General features: G+C 44.8%; 1 protein-coding gene across 5 annotated transcripts in view; it reads right to left on the bottom strand.

Annotated features, from left to right (window-relative positions):
- ATP11C (ATPase phospholipid transporting 11C (ATP11C blood group)) overlaps nt 1-27,043 on the bottom strand; it is an 804,025-nt gene that overhangs the window by 260,749 nt on the left and 516,233 nt on the right. For all 5 annotated transcript variants that reach the window (XM_085607959.1, XM_085607958.1, XM_085607957.1 and 2 more), the window contains exon 12: nt 10,868-11,065. In XM_085607959.1, coding sequence (XP_085464085.1) covers nt 10,868-11,065 — 198 coding nt within the window. The remainder of the gene's footprint in view (nt 1-10,867; nt 11,066-27,043) is intronic.

The following is a 27,043-nucleotide window of genomic DNA, read 5'->3' as shown; positions in this document are numbered from 1 at the left end:
CCCTAAAGACAGTCCAGGTGTCTGGCTTTATTACGAAAGGGTGGATCAATTGTATAGCGCCAACTCCCCAGGGTGTCCCGACAAATTTTGGTGGAGATGCGGGCATCCTCCATCCGATAAAAGATGGAAAACCTCATTTCACAGATGAGAGAAGGACAGAGCAAGCTGGAGTGGGCGGTGGAGAAGAACGCCAGCCAAGCTGAAAGGGATCGGGCTGTCTTCTCATCCGTAATCCAAACCCAGGCAGACAACCTGACCAAGCTGGCCGAAGGGCAGTCCCAGCTACTGATAGCGTTGGGTCAAGGAAAAGGGGCTGCCCTACCAGGAACAGTGATCCCTCTTCAGAAACATGTCCCAGGGGAAGACCCAGTCTCCTTTTTTATTAATTTTGAACGGGCAGCCAGGGCCTCCGCTTGGCCAGCAGATCGGTGGCCGTTCTATCTAGCGCCCCTGCTCACGGGTAAAGCCCAGGTGGCATATCAGATGGCCAACCGGGATAGCACCGCTGCCTATGGACATGTGAAGCAGTTCATCTTGGATCGTTTGGAGGTCGATGATGAGGCACACCGCCTTAGGTTCCGACAAGAGAGGAGTGCGCCAGGCGACACCCCAAAGACGCTTTTCTATAAACTAAAGGATGCCGCCAACCGGTGGCTCAAGCCCTTGGACTCTATCTGGGAAGAGATTAATAAGATCTACCTCAAACAATATCTTGAGGCATTACCTTATGGTACACAAAGATGGCTGCGCCAACATGCCGGTCTGACTCTTGAACATGCTGTAGAGATGGCCACCTCTTACGCCAGGGCACAAAACCGTAACATGATCAATGAACCTGAGAAAAACCTAAGACCACCCCAACCCGGGAAAGCCGAAAGAAAACCAACCAAAACCTCGGTTGAACCCATGAGACCGCGATATGGGAGACGGGAGGCTCTCCCTCCTTCTGGTCCCCAATGTTTTGAATGCAGCGAGTGGGGGTACATCGCCAAATTCTGCAGGAAAAGAAAGGAGAAAACCGAGGAAGAGCCGACGGACGTCAGCTACTTGCCCCGGTCCATCTTGTACGCTCAAGAAACGGGTCCAGTCTTATGTGGGTCTGAGCATGAATGGCCATCCGGTAACAGCCCTATTAGACTCAGGTTGTAGGCACTCAGTATTAAGAAAGGAGCTCATTCCCCAAACTTACCTACTTCCTGGGAGGTTGGTTAGTATTAGGTGTGTACATGGCGACATAAGGGACTACCCAGTAGCCAGAGTCAGTATCCAAACTGAACTCGGCATAGAAACCCAGCCAGAAGTAGGAGTCCTACCTTACCTTCCTGAACCCCTCATAATATGTATAGACAACCCCTGTTTTTCTAGCCTTCTTTTAGGGAACCTGAAGAGTACTCCCGGCCCCAAAAGCCCCATATTATAATTATTATTACTATTAATTAAATTTATAAGGCGCAACATCTACCCAAAAGGGTTTCCCGGCGCCAGACAGACCGCGGAAATTATAACTGCTTAAATGATTAATGGTTAAAAAGCCACGTTTTCAATGATAACAGACCCATAATGGTCTGTTGACTTCCAAACCCTGGGCCCTGGATACACATTTCAGGACCGCCCAACTAAACGACAGTAGTCTCAGTAAGCCTGGCAGAGCGCCAGAGATAAAGAATACCCCACGACAGACATATCCTTGCTTCAGAGAGCAAAATGGCCTTCTGTATAGAGTAGCACTGGAAGGTGAGGAGCCACAGCTGTTGGTACCTACAGGGTTCCGAGACCAGATCCTTTTCTTTGCTCATGCCCATCTCCTTGCGAGACATTGTGGGGCGGACAAAACAGCGCAGTCAATACTACAGAACTTCTTCTGGCCGGGGGTCCATGCTCAGATAAAGAAATATTGCCAAGAGTGCCCAATTTGCCAAAAAATAAACCCTTACATCCCTCCAAGAGTGCCATTGAACCTCCTTCCCATCATTGGCAAACTTTTGACTGCATTGGGATGGACCTCATAGGTCCTCTTCCCAAGTCCACTAGGGGTTACCAGTATGTTCTTGTCATAGTAGACTAGTCTACCCGGTATCCGGAAGCCCTTCCCTTACGCTCCGCTACGTCCACCACTATAGCCCAGCGACTGATAGAGGTCTTCTCAAGGATAGGGTTTCCCAGGGAGATTATCACGGACCAAGGGACCCCCTTTGTGTCCAGATTAATGAAACAGGTCTGTAGACAACTGAACATAAGACATATCAAAATGTCTGTGTACCACCCCCAGACTGATGGCCTTGTCGAACGCTACAACGGCAGTCTCAAGCTCACACTCAAGAAGATGTTGACTGAGGATAGGAGGAATTGGGACCAACTTCTTCCTTTGGCCCTATTTTTCCTCAGAAGCCAGGTACAAAGCAGCCATGGGGTTTCCCCTTTTGAGCTTCTCTTTGGGCGAAAACCCCATACGCTTCTGGAGATAACCAGGGAAATCTGGGAGAAGGATGGGGCCCAAGTAGCCCAGTCCCTATTAAACTACGCCAATCAAATAAAAGCCCGTCTACACAAACTGAGAACCCTGGCCCACAAGACCTTAGAGAAAGCCCAAGAGAATCAGAAATATTTCTACAATAAAGGGAAAAGGTGGAGAGAACTGAGCATAGGTTATTGGGCCTTGGCTTTACTTCGCTCCTCCACACATTAGTTGAAGAAGGAGTGGCAAGGACCCTTTCAAGTTTAGAGGAAAATAGGAAAAACCACGTATATCCTAGCCCTTTCCACCACCAAGACCCAGATGTACCATATAAACCTTTTAAAGAAATGGCTAGGTCCTCCACCTAAAGGTACACATAGTGTCTCCACTGTAGAAAACCTATCACCTACTGTTGACGCTACTATCATTAACACCGACTTGACAGACAATCAGAACGAGGCAATACACACCCTCCTTTCCTTTAAGGATGTATTTTCAGACCAGCCAGGAAGGACTCCTCTGACCATGCATTCCATCCCAACCCAAGAGGGGAAGATAGTTAAATAAAGGCCATACAGGGTCCCTGAAGCCCGCCGTATCGCCCCCAAAAAGAAGTGTCCCAGATGCTGGAAATGGGAGTTATAGTACCCTCCCATAGCAACTGTTGTCTTCCTGTTGTACTGGTGCCAAAACCGGATGAGAGCATCTGGTTCTTTATCGACTTTAGGGCGGTAAACCGGATATCGAAAAACGACATCTACCCCCTCCCCAGGGTTGACGAGTTGATAGAACGCCTAGGTGAAGCCTGTTACATCTCCACCATCAACCTCACCAAAGGGTATTGGCAAATTCCCCTGAATCCTAACGATCACGAAAAGATGGCTTTTACCACACCTGATGGCCTCTACCACTTCCCGGTACTACCCTTCGGGTTACACGGGGCCTCAGCCAGTTTCCAGAGACTGATGGATACAATGCTAGCACCTTACCTGACCTACTCCTCAGCCCACTTAGACGATATTGTCGTGTATAGTAAGTCATGGAAAGAACATCTGGCCCATCTTAGTGCTATCCTTTCTGAGCTTAGAGATGCCAGCTTGCACATCAACGCAAAAAAATCCAGATTCACATTTCAGAAAGTGAAATACTTAGGATACGTGTTGGGAAAAGGTCTAATAGAGCCACAGACCGAAAAAGTAAGGGCTAAACAGGACACACCATTTTCCACTACCAAACGTGAGCTGAGAGCCTTCTTGGGACTAGTAGGTTATTACCGGCATTTAATCCCGCAATTTTCGGAAATTGCCAATTCCCTCACGGACTTACTAAAGAAGACAACCTCAGCTTCCCCTCGGTCGCTGAGAAAACGGCCTTCCAGGACCTCAAAACGGCCTATCCACTTCCCCAATGTTAGTGACACCTGATTTCAAAAAGCCATTTCTCCTCCAAACAGATGCCTCTGGGGTGGGTATAGGAACAGTTCTGTCACAGCAATACAGCGGGGGTGTTGAAAGACCTGTCCTATACATCAACAGAAAACTGTTTCCAAGGGAAAGGGTCTATCCCACGATTGAAAAGGAGTGCCTGGCTGTGAAATGGGGAATAGAGAAGCTGTGGTATTACCTTGAGGGCTGGCCCTTTGTGTTATACACTGAGCATGCCCCCTTAACTTGGCTCCAATGGAACAAGGGGTGCAACAATCGAGTTCTCCGATGGTTCTTGACCCTCCAGTCTTTTCAGTTCGAGGTCCGTCACCGTAAGGGCACGGAGCAGGGGAATGCTGACTATCTGTCCCGTTATCCTCTTTCCCCTGATCGGGGAAATCCTAGGGGATGTGTAAGGAAATCCTTGGGGACCGGGAGTCGTTGGACAGTCAGGAAACTGACGTTTTGCTGCTCCGTATGCAGGACGTGAGCAGCCCCTTTAATTCCTCATGGAAAGGGCGACAGGTGGAGTTCGAGGGGATGACGTCAGCCCATGCCATCCTATCAGGGACGGACGCCGACAAGAAGACGGAAGGAGTTGGATGACGAGGCGCGCGTGAGGGGAACCAGAGAGAGGAACCGACCGAGGAAGATGCCTGAGAGGAACGAGAGAGACTGCCGAACCACCAAAGGTCCCAAAGCTCAACAGGAGGAGCCGGACAGCAGGAGTGAGCCAGTAGGCCAGCAACACCACGCGCAGCCCCGCCACTCTCCAGGAGGAGCATGGCTGGAGCAGGTACTTTGCCGCATAAAGGGGTTTTCTTTGTCACTGGGAGGGAACGGGTAGTATTTTGCGGGTGGACACCGTTTTGTTTCTTTTTTCTTCCACATGGAGGTAGCGCTCGGTGGTCCTTCACAATCCCTTCCCTGCTATTTGAAGTCTGAAAGACTTCCCCACTGACCAGTGGTTTCTTCTTTTGTTCTCCACATGTCCCACATCTTTCGGGAGGATACGGAGCCCTGAATAACCAGCCAGATTCTCCGTGACAGCGGGAGAGACAGGACAAGAACCGCGTGATGGACTTTTAAGTTCAGTTGCCTACAAATAAATAAAAAAGCATGCCCTAAAGACAGTCCAGGTGTACGGCTTTATTACGAAAGGGTAGATAAATTGTATAGCGCCAACTCCCCATGGTGTCCCGACAATGGCCTACTTGAAGGCTATCTTCTGCGGTGTCAACAATGGTTTATGGATTTCAGAGCACACTGGGATTCAGAATCAGTAGCCATTATGGGGTGAGGGTGACCTTTGGAATCAGACGAGAAGTACTGAAGGCAGCACTCAAAGTGCAAGAAGGGGTTGAATTCCATTTAGGCTTTTTCACTTAAGTCACGTCATCAACTTCGATTTAGGAATCCACGAGGGGACAGACCCCATGACCAACAGGGCCCCACAACTCGGAAGGAGAAGGTGAAGCTGTTTCAAACATGAGCTTTTCTTGTGCTCAGTAGTGTAATGCTCTGTCTCCCGCTTCATGATTGCCTTAAGGTGTATAAAGGCAAATATTTTGTACTACTATGAAGTGTGACCAGAGCACTGGCTCCAAAGACACATGAAAATGGGACTGTAACCAACATCTGCTTTCTGCAGGTATAGCACAACTTAAATACTGCTGTCTTTGGGGGAGCCATCTTCTCTAGGAAACTGACTGAAAATGTTTTAGAGTTGTGGAAAGACTGACAAACTAGGCAGCAGAACTCCAGATCCACTTTGAATAAAGGAAATGACATCAGCTTGAAGGCCTTGTTTTAACAAAAATGGACATGAGGCCTTACCCCATACTCTGCTGTGGATAAACAAACAAACAACTGGATGGGGTCAGCAGTCTTCTTTCTTTGCGATTCTGGATCCTTTGAAAGTTCCGTCCATCTCAACCTCTTCCACTAGGACAAACCTGGCCCTAAGCTTCATTAAGTTATGAGCCCTCATCCAGCCCCGGCTGTTTGGGTGCAGAATGTTCAGTTTCCAAGTTAGTGATTTAAGTCATTAATGGGTGTTCCTGCTCTGAATCGGTGGATTGGGGGTTGTCTCAAAAGTCCATAGCGAACACCCCTCTGTTTTGGGCCTGTAGTTTCCTCCTTACACTGTTGTGGGTGCCTTTCTCAATGTCTGAGGATAATCCAAGACGGAACAGGCTCCACTTGGGCAGGGGGTGGATTTCTCCTCAGGTGAGTGTTTTGAACTCTCGGTGCCTTCTCTCAATCTGTTGCAATTTTGGGACTCATCCCCAGCTGCCAATCCCTGAAGGTTTTGTTCCCTTCTGTTCTGTCTGGTCGCCGTGCAGGTGGTTCTTCTACCCATGTCCACGCCTCTTCTGGGATCTGGAAGAAGAGTGACCTATTTTCAAAGATGACCTTGAGTTTGGCTGGGAATACGAGCATGTATTGTATGTTCAGTGCACTGAGTTTGGGATTTACGGAGTCGAAAATGCGTCTTAGCTTTTCTACCTCCCTGGAGTAGTCGGGGAATATAATTTTTTTTGCCTTGGCATGACGAATTTCCCCAACCGTCTCGCCTCTCTTAAAATTAAGGAAGAGGCTTATTGGCGTGAAGTGTTCAAAGTAATTGGGGAAATGGTAGAACTGGAAATTGCACCAATTCCTGCACCTGCACTGCTCGGCTATGTTCTTGGTTTCCCGAAGGGGATCCGTAAATTTGTGGCAATTGGGTTATTACTGGCGAAGAGAGAGATAACTATTAAATGGGGCGTAAATCCCCCCCCCAACGTTAAAAGGCTGGCTCAAAAGCTTAACCTATTGCAAAACAAACGGCAATCTGTATGCTAGCACCCAGCCACGGCCGTCGCGCCTGAAAGATATCTGGGAGCCCTTCAAAAGTTATTAGCTAGCACTGAGTGCACCATCTGACGTGCAACAGACACACGGGATTGTTACTACTGGGGTGGGTTAGGCTGTTTCCGGCTGAGCTTTAGATCGTAAATCTACACAACTCATCAATAGTGTATGGTCGGTGGCTATGTGGGGCTCGGCTGGAAAGAGGGTTTTGTGATTGAACAAAGGAGGTCAGGTGTAGGGCAAAAGTTTTACAAAATGTAATAGTTGTCTATGCTGCATTGCGTATTGTTGAAATGCAAACTACAGTGAGCAACCAAGTATTGTATGCATCTCACATGAAACTTGTAAATAAAGATTTAAAAAAATAAAAATAAACAAAATTAAGGAAGTGGGCAATCAGGAAGCGTGATGCAACCCCTCCACAGATGGTCTGGCACTGTGTGCCCCCTCGAAGGAGGACAAAAATTGGGCTGTCAGGAAGGGATTCTCTCAACCATCCCCTCAGGAATTTCCACATGACCGAGCTCTCAATCCCTTCGGGGAATCCAACGAAGCGAAGGATGTTTTTGCCTCGCACGATTTTCTACATCATCCACTCTCCATGTCACTTCTTTCAAGGTTGTGTGCAGTTCGAGAACTTCCTTACTCATGGTGTGAGTCGTGTCCTCTACTGCAGAGATTCTACCCTATGCCTGTGTCACTCTTTCAGCACCGGTCCTGACACAGTAGGGTAATCTCCGATCAGACCTCGCCTAGCTTTCCCTCTAGTGTATCTCTAGAAGCATATATGGCCTGTATAAACATCGCGTTATCAGATATTGAGGGTCGATTTTCTACTTGCTCAGCCTGGGGGGGTGACTGTATTGCTATATCTATCCTTCTTGCCCTGTCTCTGTGGCTTGGTTTCTTGATCTTTGGCCACATTTATGAGGTGTGGAAGGGAAGTCTGCATTGCCGTGAATTGTTGACCAGTCTATTCATGGGGTCGGAGGAGATAATATCCGTGTGGGTCCAGGGGAAGTAATTAATTTCTATCCCCCTGCTGTGCCAGTTCTTCCTTGTCAGGGCTTGTGGTAGAGTATGCCTTACCTCCATTGATGAACCTGTTTTCTTGTTTGGAATTGTCAGAGTACGCCTTCCCAGATGTTATTCTGTGGTAGCAGTCACCCAGATGCACTCGGCTCTTGGGGGTATGGCAGTTCCAGTGTCTCTTCGTCAGGGGCAGATTCTCCCCAGTACGTGCTCTCCCTGTCTCTCCAGTTGTTTCAAGCCTCTGTGTGGTAGAACACAAAGGGGAAGAGGGGGAGCCTCGAACGTCCCCTGCTCTGTCTCAGGTCTCTTCTGTTGAGGGGCCAAAGTGGATGATGTGCCCTTCGCCTTGACTACTTTCGATCAGTCTGGGCCACTAGGGTGCAAGGAGGCACCCCCCCCGGGTTATGTGGCCCACTCCAGGGGTGTTCAGTGGGGGAGTGGGCCAAGTCTGCCTCTCAGTGCTCGCCTTAGGCCTCAGGACCCAAAGTGTGGCCCCCATCTGTGATGGCCAAGGTCCCTCCCAGGCTTTGGGGCTGCACCTTACAGGTATTTAGTGGTTCAGGTGTGGATGTCTCATACCTTTCTAAGGGTTCGCTGCCCAACCCAGGCCAACGAGGCGGCCCTCTCACTGCTGCTCAGCTGCTCTGTGCCCCGTTTTCGGAGCGCTGATGGGGGCCCGAGGCCACTTGGTCAGCATGAGTCCCGCCCTGATTCTTACTCGCTCAGGGGGCTCGCTGTCCCTCCATCCCCAGGTTCTGGGCTCACGGCCCAGAACCTGTTGCACCTCCAGGTCAGTGCCGCTGCCGCTCCTCTCTGCCCCCTGGGCCCCGCCATGGGTTCACCCCCTCCTTTCTCAGCACTGAGATCTAGGGACCTCCAGGGGTTCGGAACCACCCACGCGATGGTCCAGGGGCGGGTTGGTCTCCGCTGTTAGGCAGGCCTTCACCTTGTGACCACCGTCTTGTTAGATGAGGGAGACAATTGCTGCAATTTCTTCCATCCGGCCTCTCATGAATGGTGTTCCAGTTCAGGGTCGGCTCTATCCTCTCGACGGGTATTACTTAAGTTTCAGCAGTTGCATGCTGGGCTGGATACGGTGGAGGGAACAGGATTCAAGCACGGATAAAGTTGTGGGCTGGCGGAGCTGCTAGTCGGCCATCTTGTGGCTACTCCCGGCTAAGTCGGATTTTAGGTCACAATTCTGAAAATTTCACTTTTAGAAAGTTGGAATTTTTCTGGCCTAACCATTTGGTGCCTGTAGCCTGTTACAGGATTACATGACTAAGTGTAGTTGGCAATTGGCCTTTGTGTATTCCTCCCAGACAGTGTCACAAAGATAGACTGGGTGTGAGCATGATGGGCTATATCTAGCAGGAATGGGGGGTCAGGGATGTCACTTACCACACTTGCACCTCAAAGGAACTGCCCCAGCATACCCACAAAGGAATTCACACTAGTCTATTGTGACCCCAGACAATCTGGGGCCAGGTCATGGAGGAAGGAAATTACAGACATATCAGTGGGGGGGGGGGGGGGGGGGGGAAATCTCTTGAAGCTATTCTCACTTCAAAGTGGGCACCAGGTCTAAATATTGGACCTTCAGATCAAACACTTCGGATCACTTCTGGATCTGTGGAAACCTCAGAAGAAAGACTGCTCTGCTGCAAGAAGGACTGTCCAACAGCTCTGTGGCTCTGCTGCCCTGTTGTCCTCCTGCAGAAGGACTACTCTTCTGTTGCTGCATGTGGAAGCAGGACCTCAAGTAACTCCCTGGGCTAGTTGGCTGACAACCTGTTCCAAGCTACAGGGAAACAGGCTCTTTACGGTGATGCAACTCGATTGCACTTTCTGGTCGGCCGCTTCGCAAGCACTGACCCAGCATGATGCACCTCGATGCCGAAACCCATTCCAAATCGAAACATCCTGAGGCAGGACCGCATATCACAGCTCCTGTTCAGCGGCTTCACAAGCACTGACCCAGGGTAACGCATCTCGAGGCCAACTACTGGCCCAGCTCGACGCATCTCGACTAAGAGTAACACATTTCAACGCAAGTCCTCACAGCCCCAACGGGTTCATCAGCCTCAACTCATTGCAACGCATCTCAACCCGAGCACCATAGCTCCTGATCAACGGCTTCACCGACGCAGCACAACACACCTCGATGCAGGTCCTCGCACAGCAAACTCCAGCTGATGGCTTCTCAACAACCATGCAGGCCAATGCAAGGACTTTGCTACTGACACCCAGGACACAAGTACAGCAGACTGGACTCAGTCCTGTATATAGCCCATTGTGGGCGGCTCGCGTTTGTGACTTGGACCCTGTCCATTGTGACCAAATAACTGCAATTGGCACTTCTTGCTTCTAAGTGCTACTTTTCTGCAAAACCTTTTAAACTGCATATCTCCAACTCTACTAAGTGGATTTTTGATGTTTTGTTCTTAAATTATTTAAGTTTAATTTATTTTTCTAGATTGGTGTGGGTTTTTCTTATGTTATGCTCTCACTTTATCAGTGTTTGAAGTGGTGCATAAATAATTTATACATTGTCTCCAAATTAAACCTGACGATTTTGTGCCAGAGCGTTAAGCACAGGTTAATTTCAAAGAACTATTTAAAGTAATCCTGGAAGGTATACATTGTTCATTATTAATTGAGAACTAAGAGAAACTGGGAGGGATTGCTCTCAGATGTTTAATTGAATACAGAAGGGCTGCTGTCTTAGCGGGAAAAGCAATTACTGAGGCAAGAAGATTTCCTGAAGTATTTTCTCCAACGTTTAGTTCTGTTTATGTAATCATATATATTTTGTAAAAAAAAAAAAAAAAAAAGAGAATAAAACACAGAAAAACAATCTCCTTGTATGCGTCTTCTTGTTTGCTGGTATGGATTGTACAATATAATATTAATTAACAACATTCACTAGTTCTACATCCCATCTGTATTTCTAAAATATCTTAATTTGTTCATCAATGGCATACATAACTAAACTACAACTCACTGCATAGAAAATAGTACAATATGGTAAATATCATGCACAGGAGGTATGCAAAATGAGGTATTAACTTCATCCAGTAGGAAAGAATGGAAATCTGACCTGCCCAAGCTCTTCATTGAGGTCCGAAGTGTTAACAAGAGCACCTTCTTTTATTTCTTCATCATACATTTCTTTGTCCCAAGAAATAAAAAAGGATCCCAAAAACTTCTGCATCTCAACAGTTACATACATGGAGACTGGGATAATGAAGTTGAAGAGCACCATGAAGGATAAGAAGTCGGTGAAAATTTTCAAGACCTGAAGAACAAACATAATTTGTGCTGTTAAGAGGACACTGGTCAGGTTGGATTGTTAAAAGCTTGGGAAAAAAAGTTATATGTTCTGAAACTTTGTACAGAAAAAGTATTACAAAAAGTGTAGATCCAAACGAAAGACTATCAGTGGGAGTAACTGAATACCACTTTAGTACAAATGTGTACCACACTGGATAGTCCAACTATGGGGTAAATCAATCTGGATGAACAATAGTTTTTTTTTTCCACTCTAATGTATGCAAACCTGAACCTAAACCTAAATGCACGTAATCTCATCACATGCCAATCCCATAAGTCTTCAATTTGCTGTGATTTAACAAATTGTTCTTACTGTACTTTATCTTTAAATGTCATTTCATAACATAGTTTACAATAAATTGTGAAAACAAATGACAAAGTATAGTAACATAAGAGAAAGAAACTCTTACAAATTACACATAATTTGTCAATAGCAAAAATAGTACAATTCAAAGGCACTTCATAGAGAGCATGCTTTGATTGCCATATTTGTCAGATTGATAAATAAGTATAATCAATTTTTAACTTTTTAATTTTTTTATAATTCTTTTTATTAAATAGTTTCGACATAAATCACATCAAGTAATTAAGAGCAAGCGACTTCACCGTTCCATATTTCCATCATTAACATCACAAAACAGGTCACAATTATCATATTGGCTAAATCAAGGGGTTTCGAGAGTTTCAGTATTGATCTGTCGAGAAGGCGGGGGACAGATCTCCTCTGTATTGATTCCAAGCTCCCCACACCCTGCTCCACTTCCCAGGGCACCCTCTGGCCACGTAAACTGACTTTTCCCTAAACATGCACCAGTCTAGGTCTTCTTCCCACTTTCTCAATTGGGGTGGCTGGCTTGCTCCCCACTGCTGTGCCATGTTCCTTTTCGCTATCATGTATGCTAGTGTGGCCCATTGCGTAGTGTACGTGTTGAGATCTGTAGGCTCCCAAACATTTAGTATACACCTTCGAGCCTCCGGCTGTATGTCTATACCCAGGACTTCCTGCAGTGTGTGGTGTATGTCTTTCCAGTATGATTGTATATGCGGGCAGTTCCACAAAATGTGGATGAACGTCCCTATTTCCCCACACCCTCTTCTACACTCTCCACTCTCTACCTTACCCATCCGGACCAAGCAAGGCCCTGTGATGTAGATCCTTTGCAATATTTTGAGCTGCACCAACCTCAGCCTGGTCTGGATAGCAACTTTCTTCGGGGAGGAAACCGCCCCTTGCCAGTCCTCGTCATCAAGTTCTAAGCCATCACTGACCCATTTCTCCTTGAGGGCCTGTAGCGGGTCTGCCATGTTATTGATTAGTTTTCTATAAATGAGAGAAATGGTCTTTTCCAGGAGATGTCCGTCTAGCAATCTATCCTCCAGGGGGGAGGCTTCCGGGAGTGTTGTATTACCGGGCACCTGAGTAAGCAATGCATGCCGTACTTGGAGATACCGAGAATACTCGGTGTCTGCCAAGCTGTACTGCTGTTTGAGAGAAGTGAAGGGGAGAACCGTCCCCTCACCCCAGACAGCTTTAATCTGTGAAATTCCAATGAGGTACCATTTGTCAAAGCCCTTGGATTTCCAAAGGCTCCGCAGTCTCTCGGAGCTCCACAGTGGAGTAGCCAGAGTGAGCTAATCGTCCCATTTCAGGTGCTTATTGGCCGCATGCCATACACGGATGGAGTGTGCCGTAGGTCCAGTGAGAGGGAATCTACAGGGTCTGGCGTACAATGCTCTGCTGTAATCTCCCCCTGGGAGCAGCCATCTGTCCATGGTGTACCTGGCATCGTCGGGGCGGCCATAAATTCCATGGTTGATGGCCACGAGATGGGACGCCCAATAATATCGGGAAGACTAATGCCCCCGTCGTACCAGTTAAGGGTTAACTTGGAAAACGCAATTCGGGGCCTGCCGTCCCAAAGGAGTTCCCTTTGGAGATTCTCTATTTCTTTAAAATAGGACGCTGGGACTGGGTCCATCGTGTTCTGGAGAGCATACAAAAAACGAGGCAGGGCCATCATTTTGAAAAGGACCGCCCTGCCTAACAAGGAGAGGGGGAGGGATTTCCAGTGTTTGACATCGCTTTTCAGCCTCTGTATGGGCGGTTCTAAATTACGGGCAAAACGAAGCTCCGAGCTCAGCGTCTCGTAGATGCTGAGGTATCGGAAGCCGTCATGCGCTATCTGGACCGGGCAGTTCCGCGGCATGGTGGGTGGATCCCCTTGAAGGACATAAACTACCGACTTGGACCAATATAATCAATTTTCAATAAGAAACAGCTGCCATAAGAATGATTGCCAGGCACTCCAAATGTATAAATGCATCAAATAATGTACATAATACACAAACAATGCGCTAAATCAGCCTGGCTGACTAGAAACTTTCAATAACTAAGGAGCAATCACAGCTAAAATGTAATCTAGCTATGGGCTGAAGATTATTCAATCAATCACTGCTAGACGTTAATGTCCAGATTCACAAATATTTTGCACAGGAGTGATTTGCCAGTATGAAGGACTATTTTGGGTTGTGTGAATAAGGATTTGCAAAGATGTACACTTTCTGTTGGAATTTACTATCTGCTAGTGACTTTCTGCAGGAATGGGCTCATTGGTGAAAGTGGAAACATGGGTGTTCCCAGAGAAAGGATACATGAGTGGCTACTAGAAATGTGGTGAACATCCAACAAGTCGTAACTCTGTAGTTAATTAAAGGCAGTCCCACAAAAGACCCAACATCAATCAAGAGAAATGCTAAAGATATTAAAGGACATTCTAATGAGGCAGCACCATAAGTAATGTAATGAAGTTCTATTTTAGATGCAAGCTTTTGAGAGGAAACATGGGTTTCCTGCTGTCTATTGGCATATGCACTCTTCAAATTCTGTAACGGAGTGCATACACACAGCCAAATTCTCTGGTGCTTATCAATGGCCATGTCTTTTTCTCACTCTTCCAAATGAAATATATACTGCTGGAATACATTAAGATCACTGAGGGACCTAAAGTATTGCACCTATTCCTTTCAATTCTTATACTTTTTGTGAGCAAAACAAATCCTGTGGGACATTCAATTGACTATCTACATTTTTTTCGTTTTTTAAAACGTTCTTTGGGATTTATAACAATATAATCACGCAGTAGATCAGTAAGCAAAAACAGAATTCAGTGACAGTACATATTGAGCATTACCACACCCTAGAACCAGTGGCGGCTCCTCCGCTAAGGCAGAGGAGCATTGCCCCACTGCCAGGAAGCAGCAAGAGCAAGGAAAAATAAAATGATAATAACAATGTTATTATTATTTTATTTTGTCCTCCTGCTGCAGCAGCATGCGTGAGGGGGCAGTGCGGGGTTGTAGAGCAGGGGAGTAGTAGTAGAACACTCCAAATTGTGCAATGTCTGCTTGGCGGCCCACTCGGGCCGCCCAAAACAGTCATGCACACTTTCCCTGTTCTCCATGCAGGCTGCATTACAGTCTGCATGGAGAACATGCCCACCCCTCCAGCAGAGGAGCCGCAGCAGTTTTGGTGGTGTGTAAAGAAAGGAATGGACGTCAGTAGGTAGGAGTGGCACCTATACAAGCTCCGCACACCATTTCTAGAGCTGAATGGCATCAGTGGGGAGCCGCACGGCGCCACCTACCGGTGTACAGAGGTACTGCTGAAAGGTTTCTGCATCCAGTCTGACGCCTTGGGAATATTCAAAAGGTAAGAAATCTGCTGTTAGATGTCTCTTTCAGAATGTTATGTTTATGTCTTTTGCCCCGTTTTATCATTCATACTGTATAATACTCATTTACTTATTGTAACCGATTACTATTTAAACAGTCTCTGCACTGAGTAGTAACTGTGTACAGCACACATGGTAGAATGGCGAAACAAATAAATACAAATGAAGATTTAACAAGAGTCCATGGGCATCATGCAAAAGATAATCGAACGTGCATTTGTACCCAATGCAGAGTGGGTGCTGAAAAGCACTTCTTGAGGAAAGAAATATGGCATCAGATAGACGTATTCAGTTTAAAAGGGAGAAACCCCCAAGTAGTCAATTAAAACACAAAGATGTGGGGAACGCAACAACATATTTCCACAAATTTGCTGCATTAGTGCAAAAGCTGCTAGGAGGCGGCAAAATTTGACATAGAAATACTGACGATTGTCTCGGACTCCAGTTTTTTTTTTTTACCTGTACATGATTGTAAGATTAAAGCGCTGGCATAATCAATTCATGACGCCAGGTTTCCACGCGATGGAGAGCTCACGTACCTTCACAATACAAGGTTCATCTTTACTTAGGTGGGCGGAATGGCTCAAGTGACTACAAGCTCTGCAGCTAGCATTCCCGCAATACAGGAGATGGTGGCCCGCCATACCAATACCGCATGCCGGCAATCTCATTGATACTTGTGACAGCGATAACAGTAGCCTATGAGCCACAGTGATTCCAGTAGGCCAGAGATGCCTTTCCCCAATAAGAGGGTAAAAGTGTAGCTCCCCTTAGTGCAACCTGCGCAGTGGAATCTGAGACTTTGGGCGTCAGGGCCCCACAGCATCCCATGGCTGTTTTTTTATTGCGGTAAGGGCTGCATCCACGGCCATAACTCCATGGTTATCAAACACGACAATAAAATACTTCCCACATAGGATCAAAACAAGGACAATGTCCTTGCAACCATGCTCCCTACATGACTTAGGAAGCTACCTGTGTGAAAAAGTGCTTCATGGCCCCATCTATGAAGTAAGCACTATGTTAAATGCAATACTTAACCATGAAGCAAAGCGCTTTCTTTAGTGTACTTCGTACCCTGGTATTGTATTGATTTGTCCAATTTATATGCTCGCAACAAGATCAGGAAGCACTCATGTATGCGTCAGGCCCATGGACGCCACTGCCCAGTAAACTGCGATTCAGGCAGCTTCTGAGACTCCAATTCTAATAGCCAATGAAGCTCTTTAGATAAAAGGTTCAGTGAGGGTGACTGGCTGAACCCATGGAACTTTAACAACTTGAAAGAAGACACCTGCGGGAATTTGAGCTACCCTGGTCATATAAAGAGAGCAGGCACAAACGTCAATTAAAGCCTTTCAGCAGGCCATTAATGATGCAGAGGTGCCGTCTGTGCTTCAGGTCCCAGAGATCGAAAGTATACCTGTTCAGAACAAGAAAAGCCCACGCTCTGTGGACAGCAGATAGTGTCAGAGACAACACAGCCTGGAAGGTGCAATGGACAGGTGCGGTGGTCTGTCAGTGCTCGGCACCAGCTGGTGCTGCACTCTACAGCGCCTCCGGTGGAGGGGCGGTGCAAGTGGAGAGCTGGAATTGAGTTTCCCCTAATGCACTCATTCATCTCTATTGGGTGAGAGCTGAGTTTGCAACTAAACAGTCCAGCTTTAAATGAAGCAACCAGCTAAATACATAGGAATGAAGTGCTGTGGATGCACTGGTTTATCCTACTCTGTTAGACTATGCCATATCCAGAAAGGGCTCGAGGGTTAAGAGATTGTGTAGCAGGTATAACAAGTAAATTGTGCACTCAGCTTCAGCCTTATTCCTTAAAAGTCAAACTCCTCAATTTAAAAAGCCGCCGCCCCAAGTGGAAACCCTCGGGGTTTGTCCCCAAATCTCTGCGACTGAAGTTCACATTGGGGACAGAGGCAATTTTACATTGTTGCCAACATTTCCTCCAAGCACACAAAGCATTCCTGAAGTATTGCCATTGCATACAGTTAATCTTTGCAGCCTTATCTTCATTGGATAGTGCTCCTGCAGAAAATGTATGAACACACAAAATACAGTCTAATAAACTGTCCATTTTTGGCGAAAGTTTCCATTTTGGGAATGCTCTATCGACAAAATTGTGCATATGTATTTGAAAAGTGTTCACTCACTAGTAATCTTCCAAGTTAGGAAAACCAAACTGTATATGTGTGTATGTGCCTGATGTGAAGGCGCACTGAAGGAAAAAACAACTTCACTGTCACGGAGGAAACACTGCCAGGGCCTTAGGGGCTATAAGTAACAGCCAATGTGAGCTTAAGTCTGGCGAAATACTCAATAACTATTGGTGTCATTGTAATTTGAAAAGAAAATCTATAAAAAAGAACTCTCAACCGCAGAATAACTTTAAAAAGCAATTCATTTGGGTTACAATCAGTCCAGGAGGGTCCAACAGAATGTTGGTCTTCAAGGTGGTGATGGTATTTCACTATTCTTCGTTTACATAACATAAATATTAACTTGAACCGCATATACAAATGTGTCAAGTGCGCTTTTCACGTTGAGGCTGGCCACAGTTAATGATGTTCACGTGAAGTGAGCCATAGATAATATAGGCCTAAGTTTAAATGACTTGTGCTAAAATTAACATTTACTTTTGGCTGCTGTGCTCTTTCTTATTTTCTCTCATTTTAGGGTCCACACTGCAGTAGTTTGCATTAATTATATTGTTAAAAATGTTTTGGTTCCTGCGAGAATTGTTTATCTGAATGTGTTCTATAGAGAGTGAATGGTGAATTTCTACACCTGTGCCTGCGAAATGCTGACCGCTATGTATCATCGTGCTATCAGACATCTCTTGAAGGTTGTGCAGTTGAAACTTTCCATTGTGTGATGGCTGGGGACCAGTGTGCAACCAACTTATTGGGGAACATCCAATCTTGTTTGGTTTCTCCCCGAGAACCGTGAAGGCTGCTGCATCTTGTCAAGACACTGTATGATTTAATTGTGCATTGCTGAGCTAGTTAGAATCAGATGCTCCTTTCCACTCTCTTGAGACCAGATGCCTTAATTTGCACCTACTTTAAGAGTTAGACTCCTGAGAAAATCCATGCTTTGTTTCCTAGACTGAATCTTTATTTGATTATGCTTTTTAGAGACCTTGCTTGCTGGAACATTCTGCTTGACTTCTCTCACAAATTCCTGGTTTCCTATGACAACTTTAAGTAGTTTGCCTTTGCTATTTAGAATCGCTCTGAATTATGCTGACCAATGCATTTATATGATGATCATCGATTTATGAATAATTTTATAATTTGGTTTAGTAACTTTACTAATCTGCTAAGGAACTCTTATATTACTATCTGTCATCTTTGTGAGGCCTAATGTGCTTCTCTGTCCTTTATACATTGTTGATGTTAAACCTCAGCCCAGGACTATCAGTCCATCCACTTGCACACAGCTTGTACACAAGTTTGCACCAATAATCTGCACGGTGCAAATCCCATCATTGCTGCAACAAAGGTGACTCGACTATCTCTGATACTTATTGAAGGATTCAAGAGCAAATTGTTAAGGATTCTTGCTTTTGTATTATATGGAACAACATACGGTGCAACAAATGTTGCCTTGTCATATAGCACGATTATATATATATATATATATATATTTATATATATATATATATATATATATATTCACTGAAAAAAACATAGGTTTTAGGGAAAGTTCTAGTTAGATGGACATTTCACTAGTACAAAACCATAGAAATTTCCCCGTTATAGTTAGTTCAGCTAACTAGAACTTGCGCCCCCGCAATGCACTGCTGATGACGTCACATTTTACATCACTCATGACATGGTCAGTGACATCACTGATGACATCTCAAATGACATCACTGATGATATCATTGATGACATCATCCAGTGACTGTGTGTTTCTGTAAAGTTTAAATATGTTTAATATATATAGGGAAAGGTGTATTGAAGAATGAGAGGGTGTATAAGTGTCTGAATGGATGATTTAGTAGGTGCGTGACTGACTCTAAGTGAGTGATTAAACTTATCTTACTGAATGCATGGGTTAGTGAGTAAACTGTGTGAATGTCTGTATCCGTCTTTCTGTTGGTGTGTGAGCGGCTGCATGGGTTTGCGAATAGCTACATGAGTGTCTATATGGGTTATTGATTGGTTGTCTGAGTATCTGTATGGGTGCCTGAGTGTTTGTGTGGGTGGGGTGTGTGTGACTCAGTACTTAGATGTGTGAGTGGGTGATTAACTGGGTGCATGGTTTCAAGAGTGCATCTGTGATGGACTGTATGGGTGGGTGAGTGTGTGTATGGGTGTGTTAGTGAGTGAATGTATATCTCAGTTGTATATGTGTGAGTAACTACATATGTGAAGGGCAGTATATATGTGTGTTGGAGTATATAAATGGCTATAACTGAGAGTGTGTGATTGTGAGAGTGGCTGTATGGATGAGTCTGTTCTTGTATCAGTGATTGTATATGAGCGCAAGTATGTGCTAGTATTTGTATGAGTAAGTGAGCTGGTGTGTGTATAACTGTATAGGTTAGTAAATGGGAGTGTGATTAATTTTTTACATCACTGACTAGGTGTGTGAGTACCTCTATGGATGAGTGGCGGTGTGTGAGTGTCTATATAGGTGTATGTGTGCATATGATAGTCCTGTACTGAGTGACTGCAAGTATGAGTGACCGTATGGGTAAGTGAGTGGATGTGTGTGTAGACCTAAGAATCAGTGAGTGGGTATCTAGTTATTGGTCTTGGAGTGTTTATGGTTTTGAGAATGGCAGTCTGTAATTTAGAGTGGGTGTATCAAAAGTTATATTAGGGTGTGAGAAGATGCATCAAATAATCACATGGATGATGTCATCAGTGATGTCATCAGTGACGTCAGTGACCATGTCATGAGTGATGTAATATGTGACGTCAATAGCAGTGCATTGCGTGGGCGCGAGTTATAGTTAGCTGAACTAACTAGAACGGGGGAATTTCTATGGTTTTGTACGAGTGAAATGTCCATCCTTAAAAATAGGAACCGATTACATAAGTTTATTTTTGCGATGTATATACAAAACTATAGATATTGTTCGCGCTGTGCACTTTCTAAAAGTATCGAGAGAATTGACAGAGCATTTTATCTTGCCACAATGTCTTGTGGTGTGAATCATTCTGTAAAATAAACGTCCGTTTACTTTTTTCTTATGGAAATACATGATTTTATCGTATACGGATAAATACAACATCAAGTTATATCCGTTTTGAGCTCCTGAGCTTTTATAGTGGGAGTCTGCTTTGACATGTGATGTAACTAAAAGCGGTGGTATTGAAATATTATGCGCCCTCATTAACTATAGTCTCTCTCAAAATAGGAGCCGATCATTGTTACCTTATGCTTTGCGACATAAATACAAAATCGCATACATTTTGATGCATAGCATGCTTTCTGTAAACACTGAGAATTCAGGAGATACTTACCTTCCTTCATAATGATCCACATTGTGAGTGCGGCCTACGAGTTAATGTCCCACGGCATTTTTCTGTATCTACTAAGGCGGTATTAGCCGAAGTATGTTATACTGACTGCAGCCATAATATTGGCCTTGCCACTTATGAATGATAAGGATGGCAATAATATTGTTTTTGATTTGAATGTACTTTGAGAGTATTTCTGAAACAAGCATGTAGTATAGTCATATTGTTCAAAGCATAGATAGAAGTGTGCTGTGAAACATTCTATAATAACTGATGTAGGTTTTATCAGCCAATGTTCCTTTTTGTCAGGTTCTTGAAAAGCGACATTGATATACACTGTATGAATAAGCCAATTGTAATTTCGCTCTCTGTCTGGTCTTTGCAAGTGAAATTTTTTAGATATTATATTAATACCATCTCACGGCAAATTCTATCAATATGTATAAGTATTCCACAATGTCATGTACACGTATATATGTGCATTCAATGGCTAGAAATAGCTATGCCGTTATATTATATACGTCTATGGTTTTAGGTAATGCCTACTGTATTAAAGTCTCCTCAACTTGGACACTATGACAATTTGTTGGAACATACGTCTCTGAATACATTTATCTGTGACTTGAATAAGGTATGATATTAACAGCTATCATTCTCCAATTAAAAATGTTTTTCTTAGCTTAATCTTTGCATTCCAACAAAATGGTATCATTTGAACTCCTGTAATAGTTAATGAAATTGTCCCCATTGTGATAATAATTGTAAATAGGCCTAGGCACAGATCAAAGTGATATCAAATTGAATATTTTCAATCTTAATGAGGATATGGTGTCTTGTATATAAATGTGTAAATGCGTGTTTTTTAACAATATAAAAAATGTTTTTTGTACATATGAGAATGTGTTTTTAAAATTGTATTTGTATGTTTTTTTGATAGCCCTGAAGAAGTCTCGTTGTGAGACGAAACGCGTGGTCCTTTGATTTTCAATAAATGAACTCAATAAAGAACAATCCTTTTAAGAAACCAACATCTGGGATCTGGACATCTTCTTGTGTGCTCACTGTTTTGGACATTGGTTGTTGTAACTGTTGAAAGTGCTGAACCTTTTTGTGCTTAATGTTGATATAGGAATTCATTCCTAGGTGAGGAGCATAGAAGGGAGTGCTCCTTGGTTCTTTGCACTATCACGATATACTGAGACACACAACATTTGTCAGGTGCGGACTTTTATAGCCTCTACACTCAATCCACTCGTATGCCTTTTAGAAGGCACGGGAGATTAACTAATATGGCCAGAATCACACATTGGTAAGTCAACGCCGTGACTCGAACAACACCAGCTTCCGCACGCGATCATCATGCGTGATTAATCAATTCATCTCCCCATGGTCCCCCTGTTTACTAAAAACGGGGTGTTAGGGAGCATTCACATGCGCTATAAGAAGGGACCACCCTGGTAAATCTGTTTCGTGTTCTATCTACTCGCCGTTTTTTTGTATCTAATATTCGGACTCTTCTGCTCTCCCATGTTCCCCTTCGAGTTTCTCCTCTCCATCCGCATTCTGCTAGCACCCTTCTACTACCCAATAGTTGTCCACCACCACCACCACGTCCAACACCACCACCACGTTCACCACCACCACGTTCACCACCACCACGTCCACCACCACCACCATGTCCACCACCACGTTCACCAACAAATCCACCACCACCACGTCCATCACCACCACATCCATCAATGGTGAATTCCAATCTGATGTTGAGCATACGCAGTCATTGGACGATTGTACCGCACAGTTAGCAGAGCTACGTGCTCTGGTGCTTGCGCTGGAGTTTGCTGATTCTCGAGTCACTACCCTTATAGTCAGTGACTCGTTTTACTGTGTTCAATCCTTCAACGACAATCTATTCTTTTGGTCTCAAAATGAATACCGTGATTCCAGAGGTAGCACAATTAAGCATAAAATGCGTTGGGTTCGAGTGGCAGAACTTAAAGAACATCTGCCTCTCATGAATGTAATTCACACTCTTGGGCACCAGCGAGTTGGTGTCCACGCTGTCTGAAACAGCTTGGCTGACGAGGCAGCGAAAACTGCAGTGGCGACATATCTAGTAGCAGCAGTTACAAGATCCAAAAGTTAGATCGATGATGACATCTTGGCAGCTATTGCTGCTACAGAGAAGGGAAGTAATTATCCGAGAGGTTTCCCTTCTCATTACCATTATCACTTAAGTCCTGATAACGTCCCATTAGTGAGAATTAATGACGTTGGTGACAGATTGATTCCCAACGTGGACTGCAGACCATCCTTGATAACAGCAGCTCACGAGGGTATGGCCTCTGCCCACGCCGGCGTTGCAGCTACTGTTAATCTGTTACAACAACGTTACTGGTGGCGCGGGTTATATAAACAGGCTCGCACTTATGTTCTTGATTGTGACATATGCCAGCAGATTAAACCTTCAACTGCTGCGCGTCCACCACAAACTCAGTTGTACATATCCAATAAACCACTTGGGTGTGTTTATTTGGATCACTGTGGTCCTTTCTCCTCTGATACTGCGTACAAGTATATCTTAGTTGCAGTGGATTCGTGCACACGTTTTCAAAGGAGTGCTGATGCCCGTACTGTCATCAGGGATTGGCGTGTCTTTGTGGGAAATTTTGCGTGTGGTACCTTTCATTCTGATCAGGGCCCTGCGTTCGCCTCTAAGGCGTACAAAGAAGCTATGAAAAATTTGGGGGTCCAAGTCAAATTTTCGTCTCCCTACCGACCTGAGGGTAATAGTGTGTGGAGCGAATGAACCGTGACTTAAAGCAATCCTTGACAGGTAGGGTTTTAGGCACTGGCCGGAACTTGTTAGCCCATTTGTATGACGTCCAACGTGCACTTAATAATCTCCCTAGAAGGTCTCTGGGTGGGCGGACCCCATACATGATGCTCTTTGGCATAAGAATGTTTGTCCCGGACCTTGACGGTCTAGACAAGGCGGCGCCTGCCGCACCCTTTGATGTAGATGATCACTGTGCTGTATTGCAGACTCTACAAGAAGCCAGAGACAGTCTCGCGAAGGAACATATACCCTCCACATCTGATGCTGCGCTTCAGATTCCGGTAGTCGGCTGGCTACCTCGAGTTGGTGACCTGGTCCGTGAGAAGGTGGAGAACAAGAAGGAGTTTGGCCCCTCTTATCGTGCCCCAGTTCCAGTGCTCGGCGTGCAGGGTACAAGAACAGTCATTTTACCTCCACTTCCTGGTCGCAAGGATAACAGGTACATCTCCATTGACAATGTCAAGCTACAGCGAGTGGCCGATTCTTCTTAGTATGACTCCAGCGGTTTCTTGCCCTGCGATGCTGAGAAATTCTGTTTTGGCTCCGGCATCTACCACCTTGTCTGATATTGCCATTGAGATGCAGACGGTTGCTGATCCTTTGTTACTACCACCGGCTGGTGGTCCACGTGAAGATACTGAGTATGCTTATCCTGCAGATGTAACATTGCCCGTTTTACAATCAACCACAGTTACCCAGTCCCGTTTCTCCTTTGACACTAACTCAATGACTGCCAATGCCCCGTCCAAGGTTTCCATTTTTGCTGTTTGGTTCAAACGACATTTTTTAATTCCCCCTTGGACTTACATTTGGCTGATGCTCATATGTATCCTTCTGTTCATGTCCATGGGATTTGTAGTGGTATTTTTTCGTCTTGTGAATGGACACTACCTTAAAGAAAGATCTACAATTAGACTAATTGATGGAACTTTGGCCCCCCACTCCTCATCACACATCATGAAGAGGGACCAGACTTTTGTGAATATTACTGCCTGGCCAGTGTTAGATGGGATTGCGTGGGATGCTGTTAAATTTCAGATTCATGGTCCAACTGAGGTTATCAATGTACCAAATGTATTTTGTGTTTCTATGGGTGATGTAGTTAAACAAAACATCCGTTCTGATGATTGGGACGTTCAGGCCATAGAAGCACTGTTTTCTGATTTGAAATATTATGCCGCATTTGATGCTGAGGATTTGTATTTAGACACTTCTAATTATGGTGAACAGTTTTGCCATCAACATTATGGCAATCATTTTCTACACAAAGCAAATAAGTTTCGAAATTTTGTAAATTATACCCAGTGGGAACATTGTCCAACGCCAATCCTAGGAAGCTCCACCACGTTGGTGGAAAAATTCACATATTTTTCAGATTTTAGTGTTTCAAATCCTGCCTCCTTTTATTTTAAAGTGGCGGCTGAGTCTCCCTCAAAAGTCAGGCTGACACACACTAAATTGTTATATTCCAAGTCTTTTATGGATGATTTGTCAATCAGCGGTTATGATCTGTGGAAGGCTACTATTGATCTTAAATCGGTTTGGGGTTCCAAACCGTGACAGGTACAAGGAACAGAAGCTTTGCATCGTGCCTGCCTCATCCCGAACCACATGTTGTTCTTAAACTCAACAATCTTCCAGACCACCTGCTTTGGATTGGCTATTTCGAAAAAACTAAATTCTCCCTCTACTCCGGATCTGGGTGCTTATCCAAATTGGGGTAATCATACAGATCTGTCCCTTGATGCGTTGCAGTCATACGTTACTAACACATCCTTCAATATTTCCAAGTTGCATTCTGAGGGTTGACTTGGCAGACAAGTTCTGATTCTGGTCAACATCGTTTTCTGGGTTTAACACCTGGGTACACGCAGGTTCGCGTGGACCCTCGTTTTGAATCTTCTCATACTGTAACTACCTACTCTGTGGGGAAGTTATGCCAATCTTGGCTGCAACATTCCACCTTGGCATCTGTTAACCTTCATTTATCTAAATTATATGACAAAATAGATTTGAATGATTTTGTTAAGGGCCCTATAGGTGGCAGGTCCAAAAGATGGGTGTATGCTATTTATAACGAAGTTTGGAAGTTGTCACAGATTGAAGCTGCTTCCAGATTGAGGGCTATTGATCAAGCCAATATGGAAAAAGTGCTAGCTGTTATAGATAATAGCATTAACACCCTTTCTTCCAGAATTTACACTTTAGATAATATTGTTTCTTATATTGTAGATATTGTGAAAAATGATATGTCTGTTTTGTATCATGGTCAAAATCAATTACGTTCCATAATGCAATTTGCATGGACATTGCAAACGTTAAAGGCTGGGAAAGTTCCCTGGGACTACATGAATACATCATCTTTGTTCCTTCCCTTTAATCTCACTGCAAAACAACAAATCATGTCCATGAAAGATGCGACATATTCCTTACTGCATATTGAAAAGTTAGAACCTTTGCCTTTCTCTGTGGCCGAATTGAATTCCGCTGTGTGGCTTATCCACGGGTTAATCACATTGCCGTTTCCTTTGTTTAAATTCAGTTCATGCATGAAACATTATGCCCTAGGTAGATATGAACAACTGGGTACTGCTTTCCTGCATGAAGTTTGGTCACTCCCATTTACATACAGGTGCATGAGAGATGGTAAAGAGGTCTATTTGAAAGGTGAGGAATGCACTTCCACACCTGATCACTCTGTAGTTTGTAGGCACATTCAATTGCATGGCGCATGCAATGTGCACGCTCCTAATTTAGCTTGCGTCCTGAAAGGGATTCCAGTGCCAGCTATTATACCCTCTTTCACGCTGCTAGCCAACAATAGTTATTTGCTTTTAAATAATGAGGCTTGCTGCGGGATGCTAGTGGGAATTTCCTACATAGTGACTGTATCACAGAGAGTAGTCGGCTGTAAGAATGTCCTTTTCCCACCCCCGCATGGGCGGCTAGATGCATCCATCTGGCCTTCCATTCCAACCTTGAAAGCGGAGTTCAACAAGATGAGCAGAATAAGGGTTCTATTGTCTCAAAAAGAAGTCGCACTGACTTCTTCCAGGGAAACATTTGTCCTTCACGTAGCAAATACGCGCACCGAGGTGCAAGCGCTTGTGAAAACTGACCTCCCACTTCATTTTGGTGCCCTGATTCAAACTATCTTTAATGCCTCGTCAACAACGGGCTTGGCACATTTTTCCAAAATTGAGGGCTCCGGCCTCGTGACCTCCTTCCAAACTATTTTTGGTGTGATACCGGCATTTTTTCATTCTATTTTTTCCAGCGTCTTTGGCGGTCTCCCGTTGATTCTCTCCCTTGTGGCTGGGGTGCTGTTGTTGGTTTGCTTACTACGCAATGGTAGCACAGTTTATGTCACACAACGGCCTGGCCCGGCTGCTCTATCTTCGTAACCGGATGCTTGAATATTATGGAACATTGCCACTGGCAACCTTAAGCATAGCCTATGGATTGTCCTTCCGGTTTTCCTACTTTACATGCATACAACCTGTTTTTCATTGCCTAGATTGTCCATTCGAATGGGCCCTGGATTTGTGCTTGTCGAACTCGGCGTCTCCTGCCCCGGATTATGATCGACTAATGAGTCCCTTAGTGGCTCATGAGTTGGACTGTTCTGGCGTCAGGATTATGGCCTGTGGAGCGGCACATGGAGTCCTGGGGAATTGGTACATCGGTAAGGCTGAATATGACTTCCTGGCATGAAGTTATCTTGTCCTCTGATTGTACTAGAGGCACAATTGTTGAAGAACATGCATGCTCATTTGCTTTACTAAACTGGATGGCGGACACTTTTACAGAAAGGGGGTGGCCTAGTATGAAATTTACTAGGACTGCAATATGCACAGCTCTGAGATTTTTCAAACATTTAATTCATTTTG

Source organism: Triturus cristatus, chromosome 5_2 (genome assembly GCF_964204655.1).
Source record: "Triturus cristatus chromosome 5_2, aTriCri1.1, whole genome shotgun sequence".
Classification (NCBI taxonomy): Eukaryota; Metazoa; Chordata; class Amphibia; order Caudata; family Salamandridae; genus Triturus; species Triturus cristatus.
The sequence above is the reverse complement of the archived record's forward strand: the minus strand, read 5'-3'. Positions and strand labels throughout refer to the sequence as shown.